General features: G+C 51.8%; 2 protein-coding genes across 2 annotated transcripts; one reads left to right on the forward strand and one right to left on the reverse strand.

The window, feature by feature from the left end:
- Positions 1-5,056: 5,056 nt before the first annotated feature.
- Positions 5,057-14,222, forward strand: LOC130484269 (zinc finger protein 771-like). The gene is made up of 4 exons (XM_056857173.1): positions 5,057-5,080; positions 10,254-10,374; positions 11,583-11,696; positions 12,877-14,222. The coding sequence occupies exons 1-4, from the start codon at positions 5,057-5,059 to the stop codon at positions 14,220-14,222; spliced, it is 1,605 nt and encodes a 534-aa protein (XP_056713151.1).
- Positions 14,223-20,630: 6,408 nt separating this feature from the next.
- Positions 20,631-24,410, reverse strand: LOC130484668 (tigger transposable element-derived protein 3-like). Its single transcript, XM_056857749.1, has 2 exons — positions 24,365-24,410; positions 20,631-22,591 (listed from the first exon to the last, which is right to left on the reverse strand). Exons 1-2 carry the CDS (start codon positions 24,408-24,410, stop codon positions 20,631-20,633), a joined length of 2,007 nt encoding a protein of 668 aa, XP_056713727.1.
- Positions 24,411-27,591: the final 3,181 nt, after the last annotated feature.

Below are 27,591 nucleotides of genomic sequence, written 5' to 3' on the forward strand. Positions count from 1 at the left end.
CCGCAGGGCCTGCACGCAGTGATGGATCTTTGCCAGCCGCCTAGAGAGGAGCAGACTGCCCCAGTCTGAGGTGTTGTGTTTCTAGCCGGAGGTGGTGCGTGAAGGAATGGAGGCCTGCCAAGTTCTCAGGAGCTGGCACTGCCCTCTGCCTGCCCAAGGACGAGTGTTGCCAGGCCAGCTGGGCAGCAGGGGAATGGGGAGGGAGACTACTGAAGTCCTTCTCCCGCACTTTCTCAAAAAAGCAAGAAGCTGGCAGCCCAGGTGTTCAGGCTGCCCGCCGAAGCTGACCTGACAGGATCTGGGTGGTGCTTGGCTCCCTGGAGTTTCCGCTGGGCCTGGCAGGAAACCTCTGGATTGTACACCAGGGCAGGATGGGAAGAGTCCCTGGGCTCCACTGGGCTACCTGTGAGGAGGGTAGGACTTGAGGGGGTGTGGCACATTCACTTCTGCAGTGAACAATGACCTGCCCCTTCCTCACTGCCCTGGGCTCTTGGGTCAGGCCTCAGTGGCTTCTTTAGGATGAGGGCCAAGTTCTCTCCTATATGTGTGTCGTCGGAAGGAAACATGGCACAGAAGGTGGTGGATGCCTGAAACCTTGGGGTGTGCGGGACCTCTGCTCTCCCCCAACTCCGTTTCCTTTGTATCCCTGTCCACGCTAGCAGTGGCAGGAGGGCCGGAGTGTTGGGTGGTCCAGGGGAGGCATCCCTTGAGACCCAGACCAGAACTTCTGATGAGAGGCAGCTCCTGGTGCACACTGTCTTGGCGGGCGGCGCTCAGGCCTCCGAGAAACGGTTCCTTTCCTGCTCTTCGTAGAGCAGGTCTTGTGGCACCTTAAAGGGCCTTTCCCAGGGCAGAACTGTTGGGACAGACCTAGAGGAAACTTCCTCAGATGCATGGAGATGAACGCTTCTCAAGATCTGCAACTCTGAGCCGCAGAAGGCATTGGCTTTAGTTGCTGAAGTGGAAATCCAATTTAATGCATCTGATGAAATGGGGTCCGATCCAGGCCATGAAATGCTTAACATTGGTTTTGGAAGCTGCCAAAAGAAATTCTGAGCAGCTTCTGTAGAATCAGGTGAAGTCTGCATCCTCTGGCCCCCCCACAAATGAACAAGTGTGTAGCCGAGCATCTTGGGAGGGGGGAGCTGCTTGCCTTCTGCATGGTCAAAGCAGCCCGTTTTAAGGGTCTGTTTCCCATCCAGGGCCTCAAAACGGGCACGGGGCAGCTGGCCACCTAGCCTTGTCTCTGTCTTGTGTCCTTTTGATCAGTGTTGTTTTCTCTGTGTGGTACGCAGTAGGCACATTTGCCACCTTCTGGGTGTGTGGAAGGAAAGCCCAACGCAGTGGTCGATTCCAAGCTGGACTGTGATACTGATGTTGGGGTGCGGGAGCAGCTGTTTCGTGATGCTGGATCTTTTTACAACCTAGTCAAAAGACAATAAAAAGAGGGATATAAGCAGTTACTGCCTCTGGCTCTCTTATTGACTGGCAGGATTCCTGGGGGTGTCTCCCTCCCTTCTCCCACGGGGCAAGAAGCACAAAGCTGCATTTGGCCACAAGGGCACAGCTCTCAAACAGGTTTCCAAACTACATGAAGCAGGAGTGCCCCCTTAGCATGGGCAGAAGGCTTTGCCCTCACCCTTCAGAAGCAGCAGTCCATACACACACATGCAAGTTCAAGGTGCTGCGTTACCCCTCCCCAGGGGAAATGAAGCACGGGGTGGGGGGAAGTAACTTTTTCAGAAGCTGTTGTATAAACTAAGCATTGGGTAGGCTGTGTCCAAATGTGTTACACTTGTAAATTTGCTGTATGTTCTATTGCATATGTCTGGTTTTGCTTGGGGAGGGGGTGTTGCATCCACCATGTCTTCAAGGGGTGTTGAAGAATTCCGATTTGAAATTACTGGTACAACAGAAACATGCAGCTTGTCACGAATATCAGACTCCTTGCCCTAGAGAACTGGAATGTAGCAAATATCGTACATGTTTGTTTTTAAAAGAGAGTTTAGAACATGGCAGGTCAGTTAGCATAGTCTCTGTCCCAGGTAAATCAGCTGACGCTATGAATAAAGAGATAATTTATTACGCACACAAAGAAACAAGCTCTGCTGAGACATGATTGACGGAGCTTCTAAATGGCCAAGTCCCGTCTCCCCTAGTGGAGCCTCTAAGTATGTTACACACATGAATAAGGCTAAGCTGGTAGCAGTTGCAACCTTAGACTTCTCAAAAGCCTTTGATAAAGTTCTCCCCAAAGGCTCCCGAGTGAACTTTGCCATGTTGGGAGACAGGGATAGGGTTGTCTTAAGAACTTTGGAAGAGCCCTGCTGGATCAGACCAGTGATGGTCCATCTAGTCCAGCATCCTGTCTCACACAGTGGCCAAGCAGTTCCTCTGGAGGTCCCAACAACAAGAAGAACCTCAGAAGAGCCCTGCTGAATCAGACCAGGGAGGGTCCATCTAGTCCAGCATCCCGTCTCACACAGTGGCCGACCAGTTCCTCTGGAGGGCCAACAACAGGACACAGAGGACGAGGCCTTCCCCTGATAGGAACCTCAGAAGAGCCCTGCTGGGCCAGACCAGTGTGGGTCCATCTAGGCTGTGGCTCAGTGGTAGAGCATCTGCTCGGCATGCAGAAGGTCCCAGGTTCAACCCCCTGCATCTCCAGTTAAAGGGGACTAGGCACATATGTGATGTGAAAGACCTCTGGAGAGCTGCTGCCGGTCTGATGGACCAAGAGTCTACTTCAGTATAAGGCAGTTTCATGTGTTCGTCCTGTCTCACGGAGAGAACTGTGACTGGCCCAAGGTTACCCAGAAGGCTTCATGTGGAGGAGTGGGAATCGAACCTGGTTCTCCAGATTAGAGTCCGCCACTCTTAACCACTACACCACGCTGGCTCTTGTACCAGAATCCTTCAGTCATACAAACATGAACAACCTGCCCATAGTAGACGAGTGAATTCTGAGAAATGATCAGCTAGAGTCCAGCAGCACCTTAGAGACTATTAGTTTTTCAGGGCATAAGCTTCCGAGAGTCAAAGCTGTCTTTGTCAGAGGAAGGGAGCTTTGACTCTCGGAAGCTTGCACCCTGAAACTCTTGTTGGTCTCTCAGGTGCTCCTGGACTCGAATCGACCTGTTCTACTGCAGTCCAGCAGGGCTGCCTTCTGCAACTATCTGCAAAGACCACTCAAAGTCAACCAGTCAAATGCAACAGCAGCAGCATCCAAGCAAAAAGGAGGCCTCGTTTGAAAAAGGATGTGGACAGACTCGAGCAGGTGCAGAGAGCAACGAGGATGGTCAGGGGCCTGGAGACCGAGCCCTGTGAGGAAAGGCTGAGGGAATTGGGAATGTTCAGTCTGGAGAAGAGGAGGTTGAGTGGGGACACCATTGCTCTCTTGAAGTATTTGAAGGCCTGTCACTTCGAGGAGGGCTGGGAGCTGTTCCTGTTGGCAGCAGGGGATAGGATTCGCAGTAATGGGTTTAAATTGTGGGAGGAAAGGCACCGGCTGGATATTAGGAAACATTTTTTTGACAATTCACAGTGGGTAGCCGTGTTAGTCTGTCTGCAGTAGTAGAAAAGGGCAAGAGTCCAGTAGCACTTCTTTAGATACAGCTTGGATTCACATTCTAGCTATATCTGAAGAAGTGAGCTGTGGCTCACGAAAGCTCATACCCTGCCAGAAAATATTGTTGTTAGTCTTTAAGGTGCTACTGGACTCTTGCCCAATTTTTGACAGTAAGAGTTGTCCAGCAGTGGAATGGGCTCCCTCGGGAGGTGGTGAGCTCCCCCTCCCTGGCAGTCTTTAAGCAGAGGCTGGACAAAGACGTGTCAGGGATGCTCTAGGCCAATCCTGCATTGAGCAGGGGGTTGGACTAGATGGCCTCTGGGTCCCCTTCCAGCACTACGATTCTAAAAAGTGCGCCTGGGTGGGATGCACGCCTCCTTCCCACAGCCTCTCAGGCCCCTCTCAGGCATTGTGGTGGGCCAAGGAGCGGCGGACAACAGACCCCGTGCCGTCTGGATCTTGTGTCCGAGGAAGGTCAAGGGCCTGGAGCGTGCGGTCCATCACCAATTGGCTCATTACCAATGCTGAAGTGTATCGGAAGAAGTGAGCTGTGGCTCACGAAAGCTCCTGCCCTACCAGAAAATATTTTTTGTTAGTCTTTAAGGTGCTACTGGACTCTTGCCCTTTTCTACTACTGGACATCACAGACTCTTCTGCATACCACACCTCATCCCATCATGCCCGCTGTTCACATTTTTGCTAGTTTTTAAGGTGCTACTGGACTCTTGCCCATTTTTTTTTTGACAGTAAGAGTTGTCCGGCAGTGGAATGGGCTCCCTCGGGAGGTGGTGACCTCCCCTCCCTTTAAGCCACTGGTTCCCAACCAGGGGTCCGTGGACCCCCAGGGGTCCGCGAGAACTAAATTAAGGTCAACGAACAACAAAGTTATAAACCCATCATACATTAATATTTTCAATTAAAAGTTCTCTATTATAAAAACATATATTGAAATTCTATTCTAAGTTTAACGTTTAACTAACAGTTATGATTAAAGTTTATTTTCAAATGCTCGGAATTTTTATTTCGAGCCTTGGGGTCCCTGCCCCGAACAAAAAAGTCCTAGTGGCCAAAAAAAGGTTGGGAACCACTGCTTTAAGCAGAGGCTGGACAAGCCCTTGTCGGGGATGCGCTAGGCCAATCCTGCATTGAGCAGGGGGCTGGACTAGATGGCCTCTAGGGAACCCTTCCAGCACTACTATTCTACGTCTGGGCCCCCGGCTTGCGCTGCGGGGGGGCTGCCCGGGAGGGTCCTGGTCTGCAGCGAGTCCAGCAGCACCTTGGAGACCCGCTTTGGAGCGCGCTGCGCTCCAAAGCGGGTCTCCAAGGTGCTGCTGGACTCGCTGCAGACCAGGAGCCTCCCGGGCAGCCCGGCTGGACTACATTTCCCGGCGTGCCCGGGAAGGCGATGTGCGCCTGCGCGCGCGCTCGGCTCTGGCTCCGGGCATCGCAGCCTCCCCGGGCTGCCTTTGTCCTGCGGGCGGGGGCGCGATGGCCGCGGGGGGCCCCGCCCAGGTAAGGGGGGGCGGAGCAGGGGGGGGCAGCGGGCGAGAGTGCCTCTGAGCATGGGGGAGCGTCTGCTGCTGCAGCCTCGGCTTAGGGGGCCGCGTGGGGGAGGGCCAGCTCTCTACTCCGGTGTAATGGGGGGGATGGGGGGGTAGGGGATGGGGGGGGGCTAGGGCTGCCAGCTCCAGGTTGGGAAACACCTGGAGATTTGGGGAATGGGGGACTGATCTCTGTAGTCTGGAGATCGGTTGTGATTCTGGGGGATCTCCAGGGGACACCTGGAGGTTGGCATCCCTAGCTGGCTCCCATAGAGGTCCAATTGAGCTGCACCTTTTGGGGCTCTTGGAAGAAGGAGCAAATCTCTTTTTGTTCTGGCCGATGCTTTGGTGGGATCCTCACCAGCCAGTCATTTGTGTTCTTCTTCTTTCTTTCTTTCTTTTTGGTAGCAGTATGAAACCAGGTGGAGGGATCTCCTACTCTGTGGAAGGGCGGTCTAGTGGTTATCTGCTCACTGCAGCTGGCTGGAGAGGCTCTCGCCTGCCGAAGCAGATTCTGGAATGCAAAATCAGGCTTCCAGATGCGGAGAGGTTTCCCTGCCACGGAGTCACCCGGCCACCCCACTGGAGTTGTTCGTTGGGAAGTGGGGAGTGAAGCTGGCTGGCCACCCCTGGAGGGGGAGATGCTGGACCGAGAAAGGGGGTCAGGAGACAATGGAGACAGATGGAGGAGAGGCCCGGAGGAGAGCCGCCTGGGAGGGATTAGGCCAGGGCGAGGGAAGGGAGCCGACGTAACAGGCTGACTTCGTGCACGTTTGGCCTGTGGAACTGCCTGCCACAGAATGAGGGGAAAGATGGGAGTGCAGGCAAGTTCTGGAAGAGGGGCTTTCTGGATGAAGGTGGCATCTGTCACCTGGGGTTGTTGGGCTTTTGGATTCCTAACCACCCGATGTGAAGGAAACGATCCGTGGGTCTCTTCCCGCCTGTCACGTGTCTTCTCTGTCGGCTCCAGGGCTTAAACACGGGAGCCATTTTTGACACTGGGTTCAGTCCTGGGGGCGGTGGGGGGGGGGCGGCAGGAAGGTGTAGAAATAAATAGTTAAGGAACAAGGGAGGGTGCAGAATTTGGAATGGCCATGTGGTAAAGGGAAGATTGCCAAAAGGGGAATGTGTATAAGATGGCCCTCTTAGCAATGGGAACTTTGCAAGATTAAAAACAAAACACCTTTCCTAGGTAGAATCCTCCACTGGCATATTTTAGGGCATCCAAACCAACCAAATTTGCATGGTCACTGTGGGCACGGTGCTCTGATCTGGATGGCCCAGGCTAGCCCGATCTTGTCAGATCTCAGAAGCTAAGCAGGGTTGGCCCTGGTTACTACTTGGACCTTCTGTATGCCAAGCCGATGCTCTACCACTGAGCCATGGACTCTCCCTATTTGAGGAGATGCATCCTAGCTAAAGGTCCTCAGAGCTGAAATGCTACATTCTCCCACGATGAAGGGAGCTTTGGCTCTTGAAAGCTCTTACCCAAAAATCTTGTTTGACTCTAAGGTGCTGCTGGCCTTGAATCTAGCTGCATTCTCCCACGTTCCTGGTTTTCAGCAGTTGGAAACACCACAGGGCTAGCGCGGTCTGTCCTCTCCAAATAGGCTTGTGCCTAACCTGTTGATAGTAAAATTTTGGATGTTGCCATATCAACAGGCCAGCAGCCTTCAGCAAAGATGAACCTGAGCTTATTAGAGCTCAGAAGCTAAGCAGCAGCGTCCATGGTTAGTAGTTGGATGGGAGACCACCAAGGAAGATCAGAGGCCGGCAATGGCAAACCTATTCATCTTTTGCCTTGAATACCCCATGTGTGGGTCACCATAAGCTGTGATACTACCTCTTGCCTTGGAAACCCTACAGGGTCACCTTAAGTCAGCTACAATTTGACAGCACTTTCCACCACCACATGTATGGAACACGGAAGGGACATACAGGCTGTGCCTTGTAGAATGAGGTGACAGAATTCTGGACCTTCCTGCTTTGGACATGTTGTGGGAATGGTCCTGCAGGGGACCTCCCTGCCCCACCCCACACACACACACCTTGCAGTTTGAGGCTGAGTCCACGATTCTGCTTTTTAAAAAAAAAAAAAGTTTGCAAAATCACTAATCTCATTTGACTGACAAGGTTGATCTGGAAAGAATGGACCTTTGAAGAGTGGGGATGAGCCAGGGAAGGTTTTTTTGGGGGGAGGGGGAGAGCCCAAGCAAGTGACTAGACCACTCCTTGCTGTGAATGTCCCTTTGTATTAATGTGCTGCTCTCATGCTGAGGTGGCTGGTCGTGCCTCTGGAAAAACTGACTTTGGTTGGCTTTGGTTTGGACAGCATGGCTTCCAAAGGCCCTGTCAAGTAATACTTTTGACTGATGAGGAAGGGAGTCCAGCTCCATCCGAGTGGCCTTTCTGCCTGGGCTCTCTCCAGCCTTACAGATCTGGGGCACATGTGGATTAAAATGGACACGCCCCAGCAGCAAGCCATTTAATTGGAATGGTGAATGAGGCAGTTATATCATCTGGGAAGATCGGCACTCTTTAAAATGCCCAGTTATGGATCTGTAGGAACCCCTTTTGTTTGTGCAACTCTTCGCTTGCTCAGCCATCGCCACGATAGAGCAGCCTCGGAGAACTGAGTCGGTTTGTGGGACTGGAGCCATGCAGAAATCCAGAATGTCTACCGAAGAAAATGGTGGAACTTAATTACAGTCTCAAAGTGTTGAAAACATGAGATCAGTGGAGAGATAATGGCGGTGCTGAATTATTTCCTTCATTTATATTCAGTCTCTCCCAGTTCAAAGGAAAGTCGTTATGCAATTCTTTATAGATAGTATCACATGTTTTTAATTTAGTGCCGTTATCTCTGATCAGTGGTGTTGGAGTAGGAAGGCTGGAGCAGATTCGGTGCCCATTTGCCAGAGCTGCCAAAAGCAAAATACTTACTGAAATTCTGCTTCTTGCGTGATCCATGCATTGCTGAGGCAGAGTTACTCTAGATCCTGCAGTCTAAATATTCTACTCAGCTGCCTGGAATTATGTATTTATTTAATTCATTTATATCCCACCCTTCTCCCCAATGGGGACACAACATGTCTTCTCTCCTCTGTTTTATCCCCACAACAACCCTGTGAGATAGGTTAGGCTGAGAGAGTGTGCCTGGCCCAAGGTCACCCAGAGAGCTTCCATGACATGGGTAGAGATTTGAACCTCTGTCCTCCAGATACTAGTCCAACACTCTTAATCACTACATTTGGAAAGAAGATGGATAGCTTAATTGGTTGACAGAATAGGAGCAACATGGCAGTAAAAAAGGGCTCAGAACTTCAGACTACTGATAGATGGTTTAAAGAATGAACATAACTGCTTCCAGACCAGCTATTGGGATGGTGCAGACAGGTTTTATTTATCTATTTACTTCATTTATACCCTGCCTTTCTCCCCAATGGAGATCCAAAGCAGCTTACAGTGTTATCCGTTTTATCCTCACAACAATCACCCTGTGAGGTAGGTTACGCTGAGACTGTGCGACTGGCCCAAGGACACCCAGCAAGCTTCCTTGGCAGAGTGGGGATTTGAACCTGGGTCTCCCAGGTCCTAGTCTGGCACTTTAACTGCTACACCATGCTGGCTCTTCCCACCTTTTAGCACGGGGAGAGGTGTGCCTTCCATGTACCCACAGCCGCTCTCATCTCAAGCATTAACCCCTCAGCCAGCCAGACACGGCATTGGGTCACATTGACACTGATCTGAATGCTAACCAGGAATTTGGGAGGGGCCTTGGCTCAGTGGTAGAGCCTCTGCTTGGCATGCAGAAGGTCCCAGGTTCAATCCCCAGCATCTCCAGTTCAAGGGATTGGGCAGGTAGGTGATGTGAAAGACCTCTGCCTGAGACCCTGGAGAGCCATGGAGAGGGGCCTTGGCTCAGTGGTAGAGCCTCTGCTTGGCATGCAGAAGGTCCCAGGTTCAATCCCCAGCATCTCCAGTTCAAGGGATTGGGCAGGTAGGTGATGTGAAAGACCTCTGCCTGAGACCCTGGAGAGCCATGGAGAGGGGCCTTGGCTCAGTGGTAGAGCATCTGCTTGGCATGCAGAAGGTCCCAGGTTCAATCCCCTGCATCTCCAGTTCAAGGGACCAGGCAAGTAAGTGATGTGAAAGACCCCTGCCTGAAACCCTGGAGAGCTGCTGCCGGTCTGAGTAGACAATACTGACTTTGATGGACCAAGGGTCTGATTCAGTATAAGGCAGCTTCATGTGACCACGTGCTGTTAACCAGGATTATTATTATTTTTTACCAGTTTCAAATTCGGATTCCAGAGCGACCCCCAATTTGGGTCTTCAGGAATAAACGTTGGCCCCAGCGTAACTGGTGGAAAGAATTGGCAGAGACAGTTCGTTCCTTGTGATGAAGGAATGGGAGAACATGCGCCTGCAGCATCATTTTGTTCTGAGATGGCGTTTATAACCTTGTTGCGATTTATTGTCCCTTTACAACTGAGTAGAAAATTTGCCACAGCAGCCTTTCGGAAGATCTTGGCCCTGGAGGCTCATTTTTCTTCCTTGCAGTAGTGTGTAGGTAGAGATGTGGGAATGGGCGTCAACCGTCACTCGCCCGGCTCTTAACGGGAGCGGTCTTTTCTAGTGCTCAGCTAAGATTGTTGGTCGCTGGCCCAAGGCACATTTTATCGGTCGGGCATCTGTCAAGGCCCAGGACTTCTGGCAGAGGCCAGTGACGCCACCCCCCTCCGCCTGCATGCCCTTCCACCACCTGCTCGCTTGCAAGCACTTCGCCTGGCGACCAGGACTGCCTGCCACCAGCGGGGAAGAGCATGAGGGTGGTGCCGGCGGTGGGCACAGTAGCAGCACTGCTGGTTGAAACCTGAAATGGCCCCGGAGAGTTGTGCTTTGCCTCCCTGGGTCCTCCCCAAAAGACTGCTCTGCTGGGTTGTCGTTGAAACCCCTCCCTCTTGTGGTTCCAGTCCAAATCACGTCCCCGTATGCCTGCTATTTGAAGGGGAACTTTTGCAGAAATGCCACAGCACCTTTAGCTTGCAGCTCCCCTAGAACCCTTTAAACAGCACTGTAGGAGGCACCAGGATTGTGAGAAGTGCCAAAGCGCTTTCTGGGGCCATTTCTCGTTGCCACAGGTGATGTTTGAAGACGTGGCCGTCTACTTCTCGATGGCGGAGTGGGCGAAACTGGCGGAATGGCAGCGGGACCTGTATCGGGCTGTGATGGTGGAGAACTACGAGGCTGTTGCCTCTCTGGGTAAAGATCCCTTTTGCTGCCTCTTGGAGGCCTGTCTGGTTTCAGAGAAGCTGGGCAAGGAGGGTGTTTGTGTGTGTGGCTGCAGCCTTCCTCCAGCCCAGGGAACCTTCTGCCAGAAGTGGCGCCACTCCTTCCATTGCTGGAGGAGGGCTTGCGACTGAGCTGAGCAGACTGGGAGGGAGGGAGCCAGCTGGGGAGGAAGGGGTGGGCATGGTGGGTGCCAGGGGTGTTTGGTTGTTTGTCTAGGTATGGAAGCAGGTGTGCCTGAGCTGCTTCGTGGATGGAAAGTGGTCCCACTCCTCCTCTGAGAAGAGGTAGGCCACATGTGCAGAACAGCTGGGCCGGTGGCAGGGGCCCGGGTGGGGGGCAGCAGAGCCGGTTGTCTGCAGGGAACCCGTCCCAAGCCTGCCTGGGTATGGCCAAGCTAGTTGGAAGCATAGTTATATTGTGGAAGCATAGTTATATTGTGCCCAGGATATGGCAATGGCTGCCAACTTGGAAGGCCATGTTCATGGAGGAGAGGGGTATCCATGGCTACTAGTCAAAATGGATACCAGTCATGATGCATACCTGTTATCTCCAGGATCAGAGGAACAGGCCTATTATATTAGATGCTGTGGAACACAGGCAGGATGGTGCTGCTGCCGTCGTCTTGTTTGGGGGCTTCCTAGAGGCACCTGGTTGACCACTGTGTGGACAGACTGCTGGACTTGAGGGACCTTCTTGGTCTGATCCAGCATAGCCTTTCTTATGTTTTTATGTTATGTGTCTTGGAGTTATTCATTGCATATTGGAGGGGTGGAGCTTTAAGATGACACCTGGCAAAATACCGTAAGAACCACAGAAAGGCACAGGGGGGACACATGGATTTGGCACTGGGTCCCAGGAATCTGAAAGGGTCTTTCAGTCCTATGGTTTCACCAGGTGTAAGCTAGGGAGATGGGTTGTATCTTGGCACACCCATTCTGCCACATACATGCCCTTATGTGCATCTCTGTCTTTTCTCCCAGTATTATTGGGTCTTGGCTGTAAAATGTCCCCGTTCTGGGTGCAATGATTGGTTCTAAGTGACCCCTGCCTCTGGGGAGACGATCACAAAGAGAAGGGGAAGAAAGGGGCCAATAGGGGGAGGGCCTTCATCTCACCCTGCCCCCACTTCTGGGGTGTAAACAAGGCATATTCCATATTGTTTTCTGTTCTTGAATCAGGGTACCTTTCTGTCAAACCTGAACTCATCTGTAAAATAGAGCGAGAAGAGAACCCCTGCATGGAAGAACCCCTGGAACCCCCAAGATGGAGGAGACCCCAGAGCCCCTGGTTGGGTGAGTAGATTTGGGGGGGGGGCATCTAGGCCAGGGTTAGAGAAAGTGACACTGATGATCCAGATCATTTTTTTCAAAAGCTTATAATTTGCACTCCTCGTTTTGTTTTGTTTTGATGGGTGTTGTAATGTCCTGACCTTAAATAAAGGCCTTGAAGATATTCACAAAAATAGTCAGGCGTCCCATAAAGAAAAGAACTTACTTTATTGGCATTTCTGAAAGCCTCAACATAGAAGGCTGCCGAGCGGAATCAGCCAGCAAAGCTGCTGAGTGCCGAGAAGTCATTAAGATCAGAAAATGCTGTAGAGGGTGTGCTGAGCAACGGCCTCGACTTAAGAGACATCACACCACAGGTGTCGCCTCGGCCAATTGCTAAATGCAGATGTGTCACCTTTCACGTCCCTGAGCCCTGTTTCGGGGGGGGGGGAGTGGGACAGGAATATAATTAAATAAAATAATAAATCAATTAAATTAAATCACTATCAATAAAACGGGAAAAGCAGCAAGAAATGAATGGGCAGCAAGCGGCCTGCTTCCAATTGAAACAGCAGTTGGATGGTAAGAGTTCCGTCCTAAGCAGAGTTACACCTAAGTTGATGGCCTTAAAAGCTTAGGAGTGCGCTGGAGAACAACATAGAGCAGGGAATCACATCAGCAGACAGTGGTGTAGTGGTTAAGAGCGGTGGTTTGGAGCGGAGGACTCTAATCTGGAGAACCAGGTTTAATCCCCCACTCCTCTGCATGAACGGCAGAGGCTATTCTGGTGAACTGGATTTGTTCCCCCGCTCCTACATGTGAAGCCAGCTGGGTGACCTTGGGCTAGTCACAGCTCTCTCAGCCCCACCTACCTCACAGGTGTCTGTTGTGGGGAGGGGAAGGTGATTGTAAGCCGGTTTGATTCTTCCTTAAGTGGCAGAGAAAGTCAGCATATCAAAACCAGCTCTTCTTCTTCCCCCTTGTGGCTCCCACTTGGCAGGCTTGGGGGCAGGTGAAGTGTTACCAGGAGAGAGGGGCAGAGTCGAGGTGCCACCCCAGAGAAGTCCAGGCTCAGAAGCTGCCTGATCCTGATTTGGTCCATCTGGCCCAGTCTGTCTCCTCTGCCTTTTTTGCCAAAGGGGCAGTGCCAGGGCATGGGTCAATGTCCATAATGGCAGGAATCTTTTTCCTTTCTTCCCAGCAGGAGATGAGATTCGGATGGCGGACGAGGAGGAAGGGGAAGGAGTGGTCACCGACCTGCGAATCCCAGCCCGATGCAAGAGAAAGAAGAAGACTCACTCGGCAGGAACAGAGAAGCCAACGACCCCGGCAACAAACGCCCCGGAGGCCGAGTCTCTGCCCCGGGTGACGCTGAAGATGAACCCGCCCAAGTGCCCGGAGTGCGGCAAGAGCTTCTTCAGCAACGTGGCCATGGCCATCCACATCCGGACACACACGGGGGAGCGCCCCTTCAAGTGCCACCTGTGCCCCAAGGGCTTCCCCTCCAGGGGGGACCTGAAGCGCCACATCAAGACACACCTGCGGCAGAAGGCTCCCCCCGCCAACAGCTCCATCCCCAAGGGGAAGAAGTGCCTCACCGCCAAGCTTCAACTCCTGCGCCAGTTGGGGGCAACCCCAGGGCCCAGGAAGCCCCACATCTGCGCCCAGTGCGGGAAGAGCTTCAACAAGAAGCAGGACCTGCGCAAGCACCAGGGGACGCACTCAGCCGAGCGGCCCTTCCCCTGCCTGGAGTGCGGGCGCCGCTTCCGGCTCAAGCAGATCCTGGTGGCCCACATGAAGGTCCATGTGGGGGAGCGGCCCTTCTCCTGCTCCGAGTGTGGCAAGCGCTTCCGCCAGAAGCACCACGTGGAGAGCCACCAGCGCGTGCACACTGGCGAGAAGCCCTTTGCGTGCACGACGTGCGGCAAGCGCTACGCCCAGAAGCAGCCGCTCATCAGCCACCTGCGGGTCCACACCGGCGAGCGGCCCTATTCGTGCATCGAGTGCGGGAAGTCGTTCCGGAACCAGGCAACGCTGACCATCCACTACCGCATGCACACGGGGGAGCGGCCCTATCGCTGCCTCCTCTGCGGCAAATCCTGCAGCCAGCTGCAGCACCTTAAGAGCCACCAGAGGGTGCACCGCGGGGAGCAGCACCTGATCGAGGCTGGAGACACCAAAGCCCTGGCTCAGAAAAGAGCTCGGGAGATGGTGGAGAAGCCCCACCCCTGCCCCAAGTGCGAGAAGCGCTTTCGGGACGAAAAGATCATGCAGGTCCACTTGAAAACCCACGAGGACAAGAGGCCGCTGAAATCTGGATCCTCACCAGCCAGTGCAGCTCTCGACCAAAACACCTCTCCTTCTGTCCGGCCAAAAGTGTCCTTGCCGATGGCCAAATCCATTAGCGGAGGGACAGGCGCGAGCAAGAAGCATTCTGCTGTGACACAGCCGGGCACTGTAGCTGGGAGGAGGTCCTTTGCATGCATTGACTGTGGCCGGAAGTTCACTCAGGCAAAATATCTCACCCTGCATCAGAGGAGCCATACCTGAGAAGAGCTGCTTGCCCTGGGAGAGAGAACCTCGTGCGTTGCCTTTGAGAGGAACCTGGCGAGTGACCCCTTTTGTTCGGAGTATCTCAGCTGGCAGCCTTTTCGTGTTACAGAAAACCTCCTTGGAAAAGAGGCTTCTGGTGAGGCAGAATAGACAGATAGACAAAAAGAGGCAGATAGAAAGACGTCTGTCACAAGAGCCTCTTTCCCCCACTTCTCTCTTCCCCCTTCTCTCTCTTTCATTTTTTAAAATGTCCATCTTGAGGAAGATTCCTCAAGCTTGAATTCTTTAGTTTTGCTGTACAGGAGGGTCTTGTTAATGCTAGTGTTTCTTATTCTACAGATCCAAACTCTGCTGAACTCTGGATCTGGCAGGAAGCTGCCACTCTAGGGCACGTCCTCAGTGCGGCCACCCTTGAATTGCCTGTTGCAAAGGCGTCTCGCTGGATGCCCTCTTGCCAAACGCTGCCCCTTCTCTTGAGACTATCAAAGAGAGCCCTGCTCTGCCAAGGACTTTGTGTTGAGATGGAGCCCCCACCCAAGGGGGTGATGTCCATGAGCAGAGACGTGTGACAAGGGAAATCACACGCAGCTTTGCAAGGTGAGTTTTTCAAAAGCTGTTGGGCATCAACGCTAAGAACCGGGACCTCTGTACGCAGAGACAGATGCCACACCAGAAGAGGCCAGTCGGTTGTGGGGCCTCCTCAGGGGCTTTCCCAGCACATCTGGGAGATCACTGCAAGTAGCAGAGTGCTCAGATAGGTGGTCCTCTGGCCAGATCCAGCAGAGGCTGTTCCTTTGTCCTTCATAGGTAGCGTAGAGGCTGTGGGATAGTTACCAACTGCCCTGGGAGACTCGCAAGTAGTCAATTGGCGTTTTTGCTGCTGTTTGGCAGCAGGTCCTTTTGCGTGCCTGTCAAAGAGGAGGGCTTCTTGATATGAAGCTCCAGACCATGCTTGAGGTGACCATTGGCTCCATTATCCAAAAAACCAAGCTCTTCCAGGATCTCTAAACAGAAATTGGCCCTAGTTTGCAAACAGCCTCTGGTTTATCGTGGCCTTCTGGAGAAAGGGAGGGAACATTTGTAAGTTGGAAGAGAAGAGGTTGTTTATTTTTTCACTTTCAGCCAGTCAGTGAACTAGCATATGTATGTGTGAACACAGTATTAATTTTTGTGGCTTAGTGAATCTTGTGGACATTTAGCGTACAGAGGTTAATTAGCCACTCTTTAATCCAACTTGGACTCTCTTTCATTTCACACATGCGAGGTAGCAAAGGGGTGACCAAAAAAGATCCCTCTTCCAAAGTGCACTTAAAGGCTGAGGCTGGTTCCAGTTGCTGATATTGATTGTGCAGACGCTCCTTTGGTTGAATAATCGGACATTTAATAACCGCAGATGGCAGTAGCATTGTAAAAATATCCATATAAATGTGCATTGCAGATTATTCTTGCTGCAGTTGACTTTTAACTGTCCCAGCCGTGTGAAGAGTGTAACAGTAAATTAGGTGACGGTAGCTTTCATACAATTAGAATTCTCTGCGCTTCTGTCATCGCTGGTGTGAATGCAGAGACATGCAGAATGGTGACAGAGCTTCTGCATGTGGGAGTTTTCTGTGCATTTTCCTCTGTCATTTTTCAGACTTTCCCCTTCCGCACAAGCTGTGTTGTGTCCTTGCATTAGCTCTCGGGGGCATAGTCATCACAGTTGTCATGGCAGCTCAACCCCCTTTTGTTCTTTTCTTCACACATGCTCAATAGCACTATAATGCTTCCATTAAGATTTGAAATGGGTGAGTGGCAATAGATTGCTGTAGTGCTATAGCACAATGCTGACATACAAATAGCATTCCTCTGGCCATCTTGCAGCTTCCCCTCCCTGTTCTTTGTCAAGCAGTTGGGATAAAAGCTGCCTGCACCTTTCCACTTATATATCCACAACAAAAAGGGGTGCATATTTTATTTTAAAAAATAAAAGCTCACAATTCAGAGAAACTGTTTGAAATGTCAATAGGATAGCAGCGCCAGATCATTATAGTGCTATAGCACAATAGCAGTGACCAGTTTTTTAAGACCACAGAAAGCCGAAAATGATACCTGTAATGGGCTGACTGTGGGGAAATGGTGCCGATGAGGGTGGGAATTTTGCAGCAGGAAAATGCCCACCATTCCTTCTGGACAGTGTGTTAATGTGGCTGGACTGCATTCTTTCCAAAAAGATGGGAATAAAACAGATTTGGGAAAGACCGTATTGAGAACAAGGCAAACCTAGAAAGTGGATGATCAGAGCACAACATTGTGGGGATTCTTCCCACCCCCCAGCACTCCAGTTTGAAAGCCAAGGTGGAGAAAAAAACTTGGTGCAAGGCAGTGAAAGTAATCTGGAGGAGACAGCGGCGGGTTAGTTCTTCTAATCTGTTTTAGTGGTCTAGATAACTGTAGCTATTCCAGATGAGTCGATCCATAATTATTTAAAAAAAACTCTCCTCTGTTGTCCTTTTAAAATTATTTAATGAGATTTTGTCAGGCTCTATTAAGTGGACATTGCTGTCGTGTGGATGGCCATTTTCTCTTGTTTGGGTCGCTCCATGAATTGTCAAGCATCTGTGCAACGCATAATGTATTTGATGGAACTTGACAGGCAGAGCATGTTTTTCTGGTCACCTTGCACGAGAACATGCGGGACAGAGCAAGAAGAGCCCCCACAAGGATTCTGTGGCAGAGGCTAGCCTGCCAGCTAACCAACTGTACTGAGGGAAATGCTGTGGCTGAGGCTCAGTGGTAGAGCATCTGCTTGGCATGCAGAAGGTCCCAGGTTCATTTCCCAGCACCTCCAGTTAAAGAGACCAGGCAAGTAGGTGATGTGAAAGACCTCAGCCTGGAGAGCAGCTGCCGGTCTGAGTGGACAATACTGACTTTGATAGACCAAGGATCTGATTCAGTATGAGGCAGCTTCATGTGTCATGCTGTGGGTATCTCTGGCACGGATTGATTGCCAGGAAGAGCGTTGCACAGTGTCAGGGAAGACTGTTGCTCCAACAGGGCATCTGAATAACTTAAGGTCATGCTTAAAAAGGAATCTCAAACTTGGGGCCTGCTTTCTGGACCAGGAAATTGGGTTGCCAACCTCCAGGTGGGGCCTGGAGATCTCCCAAAATTACAACTGATCTCCAGACCACAGAGATCAGTTCCCCTGAAGAAAAATGGCTGCAGAAGTCCCTCCCCTCCCCTCCCAATCCCTTCCCTTCTCAGGTTTCTACCTCCAAATCTCCAGGAAGTCCTCAACATGGAGTTGCTCCTAACAGCTGCCCAGTGATGGAGGCTCTCTTGCCTCACAAGGTAGCCCCACCTTTCTTCAGTCCTAAGAAATGGAATTTTGTGAGGTGGGGCACAAATGTATGGAGATTCCCCCCCCCCCCATGAGGGAGGCCATCTCATGGGCATGGAGTAGGGGTCACTGTGTGTGTGTGGGGGGGGAGGCAGTTGTGAATTTCCTGCATTGTGCAGGGGGTTGGACTAGATGACCCTGGTGGTCCCTTCCAACTTTATGATTCTGTCTCCTAGGACAAGAAGCAGCCTCTTTGACTGTAGAAAACTCAGTTTTTGTGCAGATGTTGTTAAAATTGGAACCTACTATCTGTCGCCAGCAATCTGAAATGGTGGTCTCAGGAAGCCCCCACTCCTGCCAAAGCTAATTAATAAGATGATTTGGATGAAAAATTAAACTCCTTTTTTGGGGGGGGGGGTGTAAGCATTACTTTCCTTCCCTTTCTCCATAGCATGCTAGAGTGAAGGTGGTGGAAGAAGCAAGCCACCAAAGCTGAAGTCCTAAACACACTTACCTGGGAGTAAGCCTCACCGAGTTCAGTGGGATTGGCTTCTGAGTAGAGATGCAAGGCTTCCTTGGTAAATGTTTGTTTGGCCCCAATAGTATCTGATGCCCAATCTGAGGTTTTCTGTTTCTCTTACTGAATCAGATCCTGGGCTGTCTTCCTGTGGTGGCTGTGATTGTTGAGGCCAAACAATGGAACCAGGTTTGATTCTGATAGTCAGGTACTGCAGATATTTTAATTTTTCACAAAACTTCAACTTTCTTCCCCATAAGGACAAAATGGGTGGTGTTGTGTTAGAAATTAACTAGTTTGTGAACCCAATATGCAGAAAATATCTTCCCAGGGAGATGGGTTCTTTTCACTGTTGCCCACAGCCCCCCCACTCTTGAGTGTCCTCTGGGAATATTGCCCCCACCCAGCCAAGGGAAACCATAGATTAAAAAAAACATTTTCCCTTCCCTATTTTTGTTACCTCCTCGTAAGAGTTTGTACAGGTTCCATTCTTCATTGTATTGATGATGCGTACTTGTGGGGGTGGGGGGAAGAGAGAAATACATTCAATAAAATATGGATTTAAAACAAGAGACTGGCTGCATTTCCTTTTGTGTTGTGGGCCAAGGAAGAGTTCTTGGCAACAAAGGATGCTCTTTATTTATTAAGACATTTATATCCCGCTTTTCCTCGTGGTTCAAGGCAGCTTACAATAATAGTTAAAAGCATTTCCGGTTTAAAAACCAAAGATGAAATAGCAAGCCCCAAATCCCTCCCCTCTCTCCCCTTAAAAGATGCCTGCCGTTCAAACCCCCTCTAAAGCCCTGGCAAACAGGCAGGCTTTGCAGCGCCTCAGATGCAGCTACTGCCCAGACTTCACAAGAGGCAGATGGAGCTTGACTCCCCCCATCCCATTACCCCCCCCCCATCCTCCCATTGCCTTTAGCACACCCAAAAGTCTGCAGGAGAGGCCGGGCGGGGCACAAAGAGAAATGGGACAGAGAAAGGGGAAGGAAGGAATGTACACAGTGAGATGGAGGGGTGTGAGCAGGGGAACGGAGGACAAAGAAGAGCAGAGCAGGGTCAGTGCCAGGAATGTATTGGTGGGCACTATTGTGATGCCCATGGGTACCATACTGGGGATCACTGTTCTTACTGTCATTGAGCCATAGACTTTCTTAGATACACTCTTTAGAAATCTCATACACCGAAGAGTTTTTTTTTTTAATCTAACAAAAATTGGCACAGGCATCTCAGAAACCCCCCCCCGCCCCCATAAATAATTTCATCTTTCGCTTGTTAACCACTTGATTTCTGACACCGTCCATGCGGACAGCTCTTCTATGTGAGGTTTCACCTAGTTCTTGTTTTGTTGCCCGTGTCCTGGAATCAGGTAGTGGTGGTGTTACCGGCTCCCACATGTCCAAGGAAGTGATGTGCTGGAAACTGTGCATGGAGAGTGATGTGGGATAGTTCTGTGCCATCCAGGTACATAACAGGTAAGCAAAACCTCATCAGCAACAGAAGAAAATGGAAGACTGATCCCTGCCCAGAGGCTCACAACCTATCCAAAGTCTGAGCGACGAGCTTCGGGTGTTGCCCAGCAGGGCATGAAACTCTGCCTTTTGCCTAGAAAGGCCGGCTACCGACCTCTGGCCTTGACGGGCAAAACAAGGAAGACATGAAAGATGAAAGCCAACCTTTTCAGGCTTCGTTAAACCTCTGCAACCTTGGCAAATTAGTATCTCTGGCCTTCCAGCTTCCCCTACCATAGTTTCTGGTTTGCCTGACTTGCCATGCCCTTTCCCATAATTTCTGCAGCACAGATGTTCTCCAAATTGGAAGGATCCTCCCTCAGTTGGTGGGGGTGGGGGTGGGGCTGAGCCTCCTCACCCCAAACTTTCCCTTTAGCCAGGACGGTTTGCAGGCCTAGGGAAGGAGAAGCCATCACAGCGTTCCCCACCCGGATGCTGGGCTGGAGAGAAGCCTCGAGGCTGGGGCAGAGAAGAGGGGCAAGGCACACCCATCGCCCCTCCTCAGGCCATCCGCCCAGTTACAGGATGGTGTTCCACTAACCAGCTTGGTGTAGTGGTTAGGGTGTTGGACTAGGGTCTGGGAGACCCAGGTTCAAATCCCTACTTCTGCCACAGAAGCTTGCTGGGTGACCTTAGGCCAGTCTCAGCCTAGCCTACCTCACAGAGTTGTTGGGAGGATAACATGGAGGAAAGTAGAACCAAGTGAGCCGCTTTGGGTCCCCATTGGGGAGAAAAGCAGGAGATAAGCAAAGTAAAAAAAACTAACAAAGCCTGCTCGACTGTGGAAACCTCCAGAGGGTCCCAGAAACCCCTCCACAACTCTTCAGTTTGAGTCAGGTCACTTTCTTGTTAGCAGGATGGGCTCTTTTTACAGAGGCCCCCTCTAGCCTGCCACGGGCCTGTCCCTTCTCCAGGGATCTGTATGGGCTGCTCCCAGCATCAGTATCCAAGGCCTCAATCTCTGCACCAGTAAAAAGCAGCAGAACGCCCTAAAGACCTCTGTGGGTTCCCAGGGCCACCCAAAGAGCTACATTACATGCCTTGGCTCTGGGTCACTCTTTGTTATGGGCTCTGACCCTTGATGCTTGCACATTAGCCAGACACATCCCATGAACCATGTCCTCTAGCTTGTAGAATGTCTGGAACACGACTGGCGAGACCGCGTGGCACTCAAAATAGCACCTCAGATTGGCCAAACTCTCCATGACTTCCTCCTTTGAGGGACAGGAGAGCACAGCCGAGGACTCGGCCCGTTCTTCTGCCTCTGCAGTCGTGCTGATTGCTTCATCGCACTTCTGGTCCCCTCTGGCCATCTCAGCCCCTTCCTGCCCCCCAAAACACTCCAACCCTTCATCGACCAGTACGAACCGCTCAAACTGCTCTTGGTTCATGAACCCGAGGGCTCGGACAACGTCACCTGGAGGGGCTGGGATGCGGGGCCTGACGCTGAAGCCAGCAGCTCTGAAGCTGTCGGTTACTGTCTGTGGACAGACCTCTGACCAGGCTTGGATTACCATGTGGACAGCGTCCAAAAGGGTCAGGTGCTTAGACAGTTTGCTTGGGGAAGTGGACGCTTTGCTGTCGAGCCCAGCGATCAGACGGGTAAGCATCCTCCTCCGGTAGTGACCCTTAAAATTCTGGATAACCCCTTGTTCCAGAGGATGGATCCAGGAAGGCTGAGGAGGCAGGAACACCATCTGGATGTTAGAGAGCTCCACGGAGGGATGTGCAGCGCATGGGGCTAAGAACAGCACTACGCTCTTCTGCTTGCGTCGCATGTCTTCGTTAAATTTCTGGAGCCACTCCAAGAAGATGACTGTCGTCATCCAAGCCTTGGTGTGGGATCTGTATGTTACAGGCAGCTCCTCCGCACCATTCCCCTGGAAGCAAAATGGTTTTGGTCCTTTGCCAATGATCAGGGGGTCCCTTTTGTCTGAAGCATCCAAGTTGGTACAGAGCAAGACGGTAAGTTGGTCTTTGGCGTCATCTGTCTGCTCCATTGCCAGATCTTTTGGGGTTGCCCGGAATAAGAGGGCAGCTTCACCAGAAGCGTAGATGCTGGAAGGATCATATCGATTTAGGAGATTGGGCAGGACCACTTTTTCCCAGTGCTCCTCTCCCAGTTGCTCCCCGTTCTGTTTCTCTGTGCGGGGCCTTTCTTGTGCGGCTTTCTGCCTTGATTTGAACCCAGCCAGACAGCCAGACAGCTCCGGCTTCCCTAATGTCTCCGACAGGGCCCTGGTCTTGTCTTGGAGCTGCACCCCATTGGTGAGGAGGCCGGGCGCACAGCTGTGTTCAAACCACTGCAGGACAGCCGTCTCGTTGGCCGCACTCTTGTCCTCGAGTTTGCGCTTGCGTCTGGGGTTGCCGTTTTTACACCACTCAGCTAGGATCCGCTCTTTGTTCTTGATGATGCGGCAGATCTGGGGCTGGGAGACTCCGAATCTTTTGGCCAGCTCACTCTGGGAGACCTTTGGCCCTTCCAGCACCACCAGCACCTGGACCTTCTCCTGCAGGGACAGCTCCTTCCGCTCTTTCCTGTGTGATACGATCTCACTCGATGGAGGAGGAGGCAAGCTCTTCCTCCGGCAGCCAGTGTGGCTGAAGGAACTGCCCGCTGGGCATGTTCCCCGACAGGTGGGAAGAGCCAGGTGTTCGGGAAAGCTTCTTCCACAGTCACTGCAGATGTACGAACACTGCCCAGCGTGGTTCAGCCGGTGCTTTTCTAAGTCCACCTTTCGCCCAAAATTTTCCCCACACTCCAGGCACCAGTGTGGCATCTCTCCTACCTGGGGTCTGCAGGCCCCAAAGGCAGGTGTGCTGAGACTGGAGCGCACCTTGTGCTCTATCAGCCACCCTTCTTCACCGGCTGCCTCAGGCTCTAAGAGGCTGTTCCCCACCACAGGACGATGGAGTCCGTTCTTGGCAGCTTTTCCAGGCAAAGCGTTGCTGGCAGCTTCCTGCATCTCCAGCCCTTCCTCTTCCTTCACCCTTTTTGGATGACGGTCCTCTCCTGGGAAAAGAAAACAAGCACAAGGCCAGGCAGGGTCAACGGAGTAGCCAGAGGAAGGGAAAAGCATTTCTTCATGCACTTTCACAATATCCAGGAAAGCTCAGGGTTCAAGAGCCATTACTGACTTGGGTTGACCTCCAACCATGCTCCTACTGGCAAAGTACACCCCAGGGCACAAGGTGCGTTTGAAGCACTTAAAGGGACAGGTGCCCCTGGCCTGGGTGGTCCAGGTTATCCCCATCTTGTCAGATCTCAGAAGCTAAACAGTTAGTTCTTGTAGGCTATCCGGGCTGTGTGACCGTGGTCTTGGTATTTTGTTTCCTGACGTTTCGCCAGCAGCTGTGGCAGGTATCTTCAGAGATACCTCTGAAGATGCCTGCCACAGCTGCTGGCGAAACGTCAGGAAACAAAATACCAAGACCACGGTCACACAGCCCGGATAGCCTACAAGAACCAATGAACTCTGACCGTGAAAGCCTTCGACAATATTCTAAACAGTTAGCCCTGGTTAGCGCCTGGATGGGAGACCACCAAGGAAGTCCAGGGTTGCTACGCAGAGGCAGGCACTCTGGCAAACCACCTCTGCTCATCTTTTGCCTTGAAAACCCGATCGGGTCACCATATGTCGGCTGTGACTTGATGGCCCTTTCCACCACCCCAAGGACAGGCAATACTCTGGCACGCAAAAACAGCAGCTTCTACCCTGCTTCTGTGCTCAGCAAAGTCTGAAGCCTTCCTCTAGCTCAAGGAGAGTTCTTTTGACAGAAGAAGAAGAAGAGTTGTTTTTTATATGCCGACTTTCTCTACCACTTAAGGAAGAATCAAACCGGCATACCAATCACCTTCCCTCCCTCCCACACACAGCAGACACCCTGTGAGGCAGGTGGGGCTGAGAAAACTCTAAGAGAGCTGTGACTAGCCCAAGGTCACCCAGCTGACTTCATGTGGAGGACTGGGGAAACCAACCCGGTTCACCAGAGGACTGGGGAATCAAACCCGCTTCTCCAGAGTAGAGTCCACTGCTCTAAACGACTACATCACAGCTGGAGCCCCCCCCCTCCTCTTCCATCTGCAAAAGCCTCCTCAGGTTGTAGGACTCCACTCAGCAGAGTGGTATGATACAAGTCAGTATATTTATTGAGAATTGTTTAGTAAAGGTACCCAAAGAGTAATATTTAAGAATTGGTTACATAACCAGACTGCTTATGAAACCAGGAAGAGCTTAACTGGGGGTTAGGAGGAACGTTAGCATTTATCCTCAGATTCCTTGAAATAAAATCTGCTCTCAGTTGACTTTCTTCCTGTGTATGGTTCTGCAGAACCTTGGGACCATCCCCACAGATGGGGTGAAACCTCAGGATTTTCAAAACAGACCCATCAACTAGGGAAATGGAAGGCGACTCACCCCCAATCAAAGCACGGCATCACTGCATACCCCCACTCAGGTTACCCATGTGGCTGAGCATCTGCTTGGCATGCAGAAGGTCCCCGGTTCAATCCCCAGAAGCATCTCTAGTTAAAGGGATTAGGTAGGTGGCGGATGGGAAGGACCTCCCACTGCCTGAGACCCTGGACAGCTGCTGCCAGTCAGAGCAGCCAGCACTGCCTTTGAGTAGACCTAGAGCCTGGCTCCATCAACGGCAGCTTCATGTGTTCAGTGACCAAGTACGCATCTTAAATATGTGAAACGCCACTTCTGAACACCTGTCAGTCACTTGCAAAAGTGCCATCAAAAGGGGCCCTTGCAGACAAACAATGACAGGTAGACTTCACCTCTGGAGGTTTTGCTGTCCTGGGCCAGCGTCTTCTCCTTCATCATCTGCACACGACAGGAATCCTCCTGAGGATCTTCTCAAGCGCTGCACTCCATCCAGGTGACACGTGCCAAAATACATCTGGATACCACCAGAATCTGCAACAAGTTGGTACAACCAGGGCTGGTGCCAGTCATTTTTGCGCCCTAGGCAAGGCTAACTACTTGTGCCCCCCCCCCCACATTGCTAACCAATTTTCAAAAACAGATGTCTTGTAGAAAAATAAAAGCACAACACTTTTTATAAGACATTATAATTAATTATATTCCATAGCACTGTTGTGGTACTTATCTTAAAATACAAAAATATAAATTGTCAGTTGCATTTCCCCCCCAAGAAATGAACAGGTTTAAAACGGTGCCCCTCAGGCCAGTTCTGCTCCCCTCTGAGGTCTGGGCCCTAGGCGACCGCCTAGTTCGCCTAATGGTAGCACCGGCCCTGGGTACAACATTTCACAGGCATAGACAGCTTTAAAAGGGGACTAGACAGATTCATGGAGGAGAGGTCCATCAGCGGCTACTAGCCATGGTGACTAAAGGGAACCTCCACCTTCAGAGGCAGTCAGCCTCTGAATCCCAGTGCCAGGAGGCAGCATCTGGGAGAAGGCCTGGGACTCTATGTTCTGTTGTTGGACCTCCAGAGGAACTGGCTGGCCACTGTGTGAGAGAGGACCCTGGACCAGAGGGACCCTCGCTGGTCTGATCCAGCAGGCCTGAGGTTCTGATCAGGGGAAGGCTCGGCCTCTATGCCCTGTTGGTTGGTCCTCCAGAGGAACTAGTTGACCACTGTGTGAGACGGGATGCTGGACTACATGTGCCCTCACTGGTCTGATCCAGCAGGACTTTTCTGAGGTTCTTCTGTTGTTGGACCTCCAGAGGAACTGCTTGGCCACTGTGTGAGACAGGATGCTGGACTAGATGGACCCTCACAGGTCTGATCCAGCAGGGCTCTTCTGAGGTTCTGATCAGGGGAAGGCCTCGACATCTGTGCCCTGTTTGTTGGCTTTCCAGAGGAACTGGTTGGCCGCTGTGGGAGACGGGATGCTGGACTAGACACACTACTGGTCTGATCCAGCAGGGCTCTTCTGATGTTCTTAGCAGATGTGCTGCAATCCTGCACCCTCAGTTCCCATCTGCACAGGGCAACAAAACAATGGGCCATGTGTTTAATGGTGAACTGTGGGTGATGGCCAGAAGGAGACAACTGCTTACAATGTTTCCCTATTATCAGTCTACTTGCAGGAAATGATGTGTCAAACTGCAAAAAAAGCCTGACATTTTTTTGTGAGATGGGACAATTCTTTTCCAGGCATTGCAACTAGTTGCCTGAAATAATGGGTTGGATCCTTCAGGTCCAGTCTGCTAGGGAAATGCTTTACTATAGTAGAAGGATCTTCCCCTGAAACAAGATGCCTTTTGCATCAGGGAAATACTACATCCACTGAAGGAAAGCGCCTCCGCTAGTTGACTCAATCCTATCGGATTCCGTTAGGATGGGATTGTGGCTCACTGGCAGAGCTGATGCTTTGCATGCACTGTTGAGCCAAGGGACTTGAGAATCGTCTGGTCTTTGACTCACAAGCCCTCCCCCCACCCCACCCAAGCTGGCTTTCCTTTGTGTCACTTTCTTTGTGGGAATTCTTTTAATCTATTAGAAATCCACCTGGCAAATGCAGTAAGGGAAGAGCAGGACTAAATTTTTAATATCAAAAAGCATAGTTGCAGGGTAGGTTGAAAATGCAAAAGGATTGCCCTGCTGTTGCTGAGGAACTTTCTCCAAGTTCGCATAGAACTGCCTGATCAGCAAAGGGAAGCTGTTTCTACTTGCACAGGATGGGTTTTGTAGGGATTTTGCCTACCTGTTCTTCAGGAGGAGGGGTCAACGGGAAAACGCTTGCAACTTAGCCCACCTGTTTCTTCACTTCCAAAACACGAGGAGCTTGTCAGGGCTCAAGTCTATTTACTTTTGAGACCCAGGTTTCCCCATGATTTCCATCTGTGCATGGGCTGGGTTGATGCTACTAAGGAGTGAGCAAAAGACACACTGCACATGCCCAGAAGCACTGCCTTCTTTCACATTTCCACATTGCAGCCTTGAAAAACTAAACCCTGGCACGCCTCTCTCCGCCTGCAGCTCGGCCTGATCCCGCCTTACCTGAGCACGCATCCAGCCAGACTTTGCCTTCCGGGGTGAGCCTCCAGATCCAGATAGCGTCTCAGCTGGGAGACTCCCTCCCTTGGAGCCTGGAGCCAGCCTGGCTTCTTCTCTTGGTCCACACTGGCTTCAGCAGCAGCAGCAGCTTTGGGATCCAAGAGGGTTGTGAGATGGAGGATGCTGGCGGGGGCTGTGGAGCATCTGTGTGGGGGGGTGGGGGGTAAGAGAACCCTGCAGCGCTGTCTGCCCCCTTGGCCGGGCCAGCTGCAGGGCAGGCAAGGAGAGGCCTGCCTGCTGCTGATAGGATGCTGGGCCGCTGGCCTCCCTCCAGCCCCATCCTCTGCCGGCTCTAGGTCCACCTCTCCCATTGGCCCTGGCTGGCGCTGCTTTCCTGGTTCAGATTTCTTGGCGTCTGGGATTGGACGGGGATCCCTCCAATGGGCAGCGAGGGGCACCTCGAAGCATCAACAGCCACATCTGCAGTGAGAGCCAAGCGGCTGCCCCAAATCCCAGGGAAGGGGCGGAGGATGTGGAGAGCACCCACACACACACACACACCCCGCAAAGCAAGGACCAGACAAATCAAACAGCAGCAGGACGGGGAGAAAAAACACCAGACTTCTCCAGTCCTATTTTATAATGCAAAGAACGTAGATGTGAAAAGATCATCCACCTTAGGCTCATCCTTACACGGAATCAGACCCCCTTGGTCCGTCAAGGTCAGTCTACTTAGACTGGACAAGTGCCCCCAGAACCACAACAGACTACGAAGATCAATTCCCCTGGAGACCATGGCTGCTTCGGAGGGTGGGCTCTATGGCAGTATATCCCTCTGAGGTCTGCCCCCCTCTCCAAACCCCATCCTCTTAGTCTCCACCCTCAAATCTCCAGGAATTTTCCATGGAGCTGGCAGCCCTATGTGGTCCACTCTGCAAAGCAGCCATTTCCTCCAGGGGAGCTGATCTCTGTCATCTAGGGTTGCCAGCTCTGGGTTGGGAAGTACCTGGAGATTTGGGGGGGTGGAGCCTGGGG

The sequence above is a fragment of the Euleptes europaea genome, chromosome 11 (assembly GCF_029931775.1).
Source record: "Euleptes europaea isolate rEulEur1 chromosome 11, rEulEur1.hap1, whole genome shotgun sequence".
In the NCBI taxonomy this organism is placed as follows: domain Eukaryota; kingdom Metazoa; phylum Chordata; class Lepidosauria; order Squamata; family Sphaerodactylidae; genus Euleptes; species Euleptes europaea.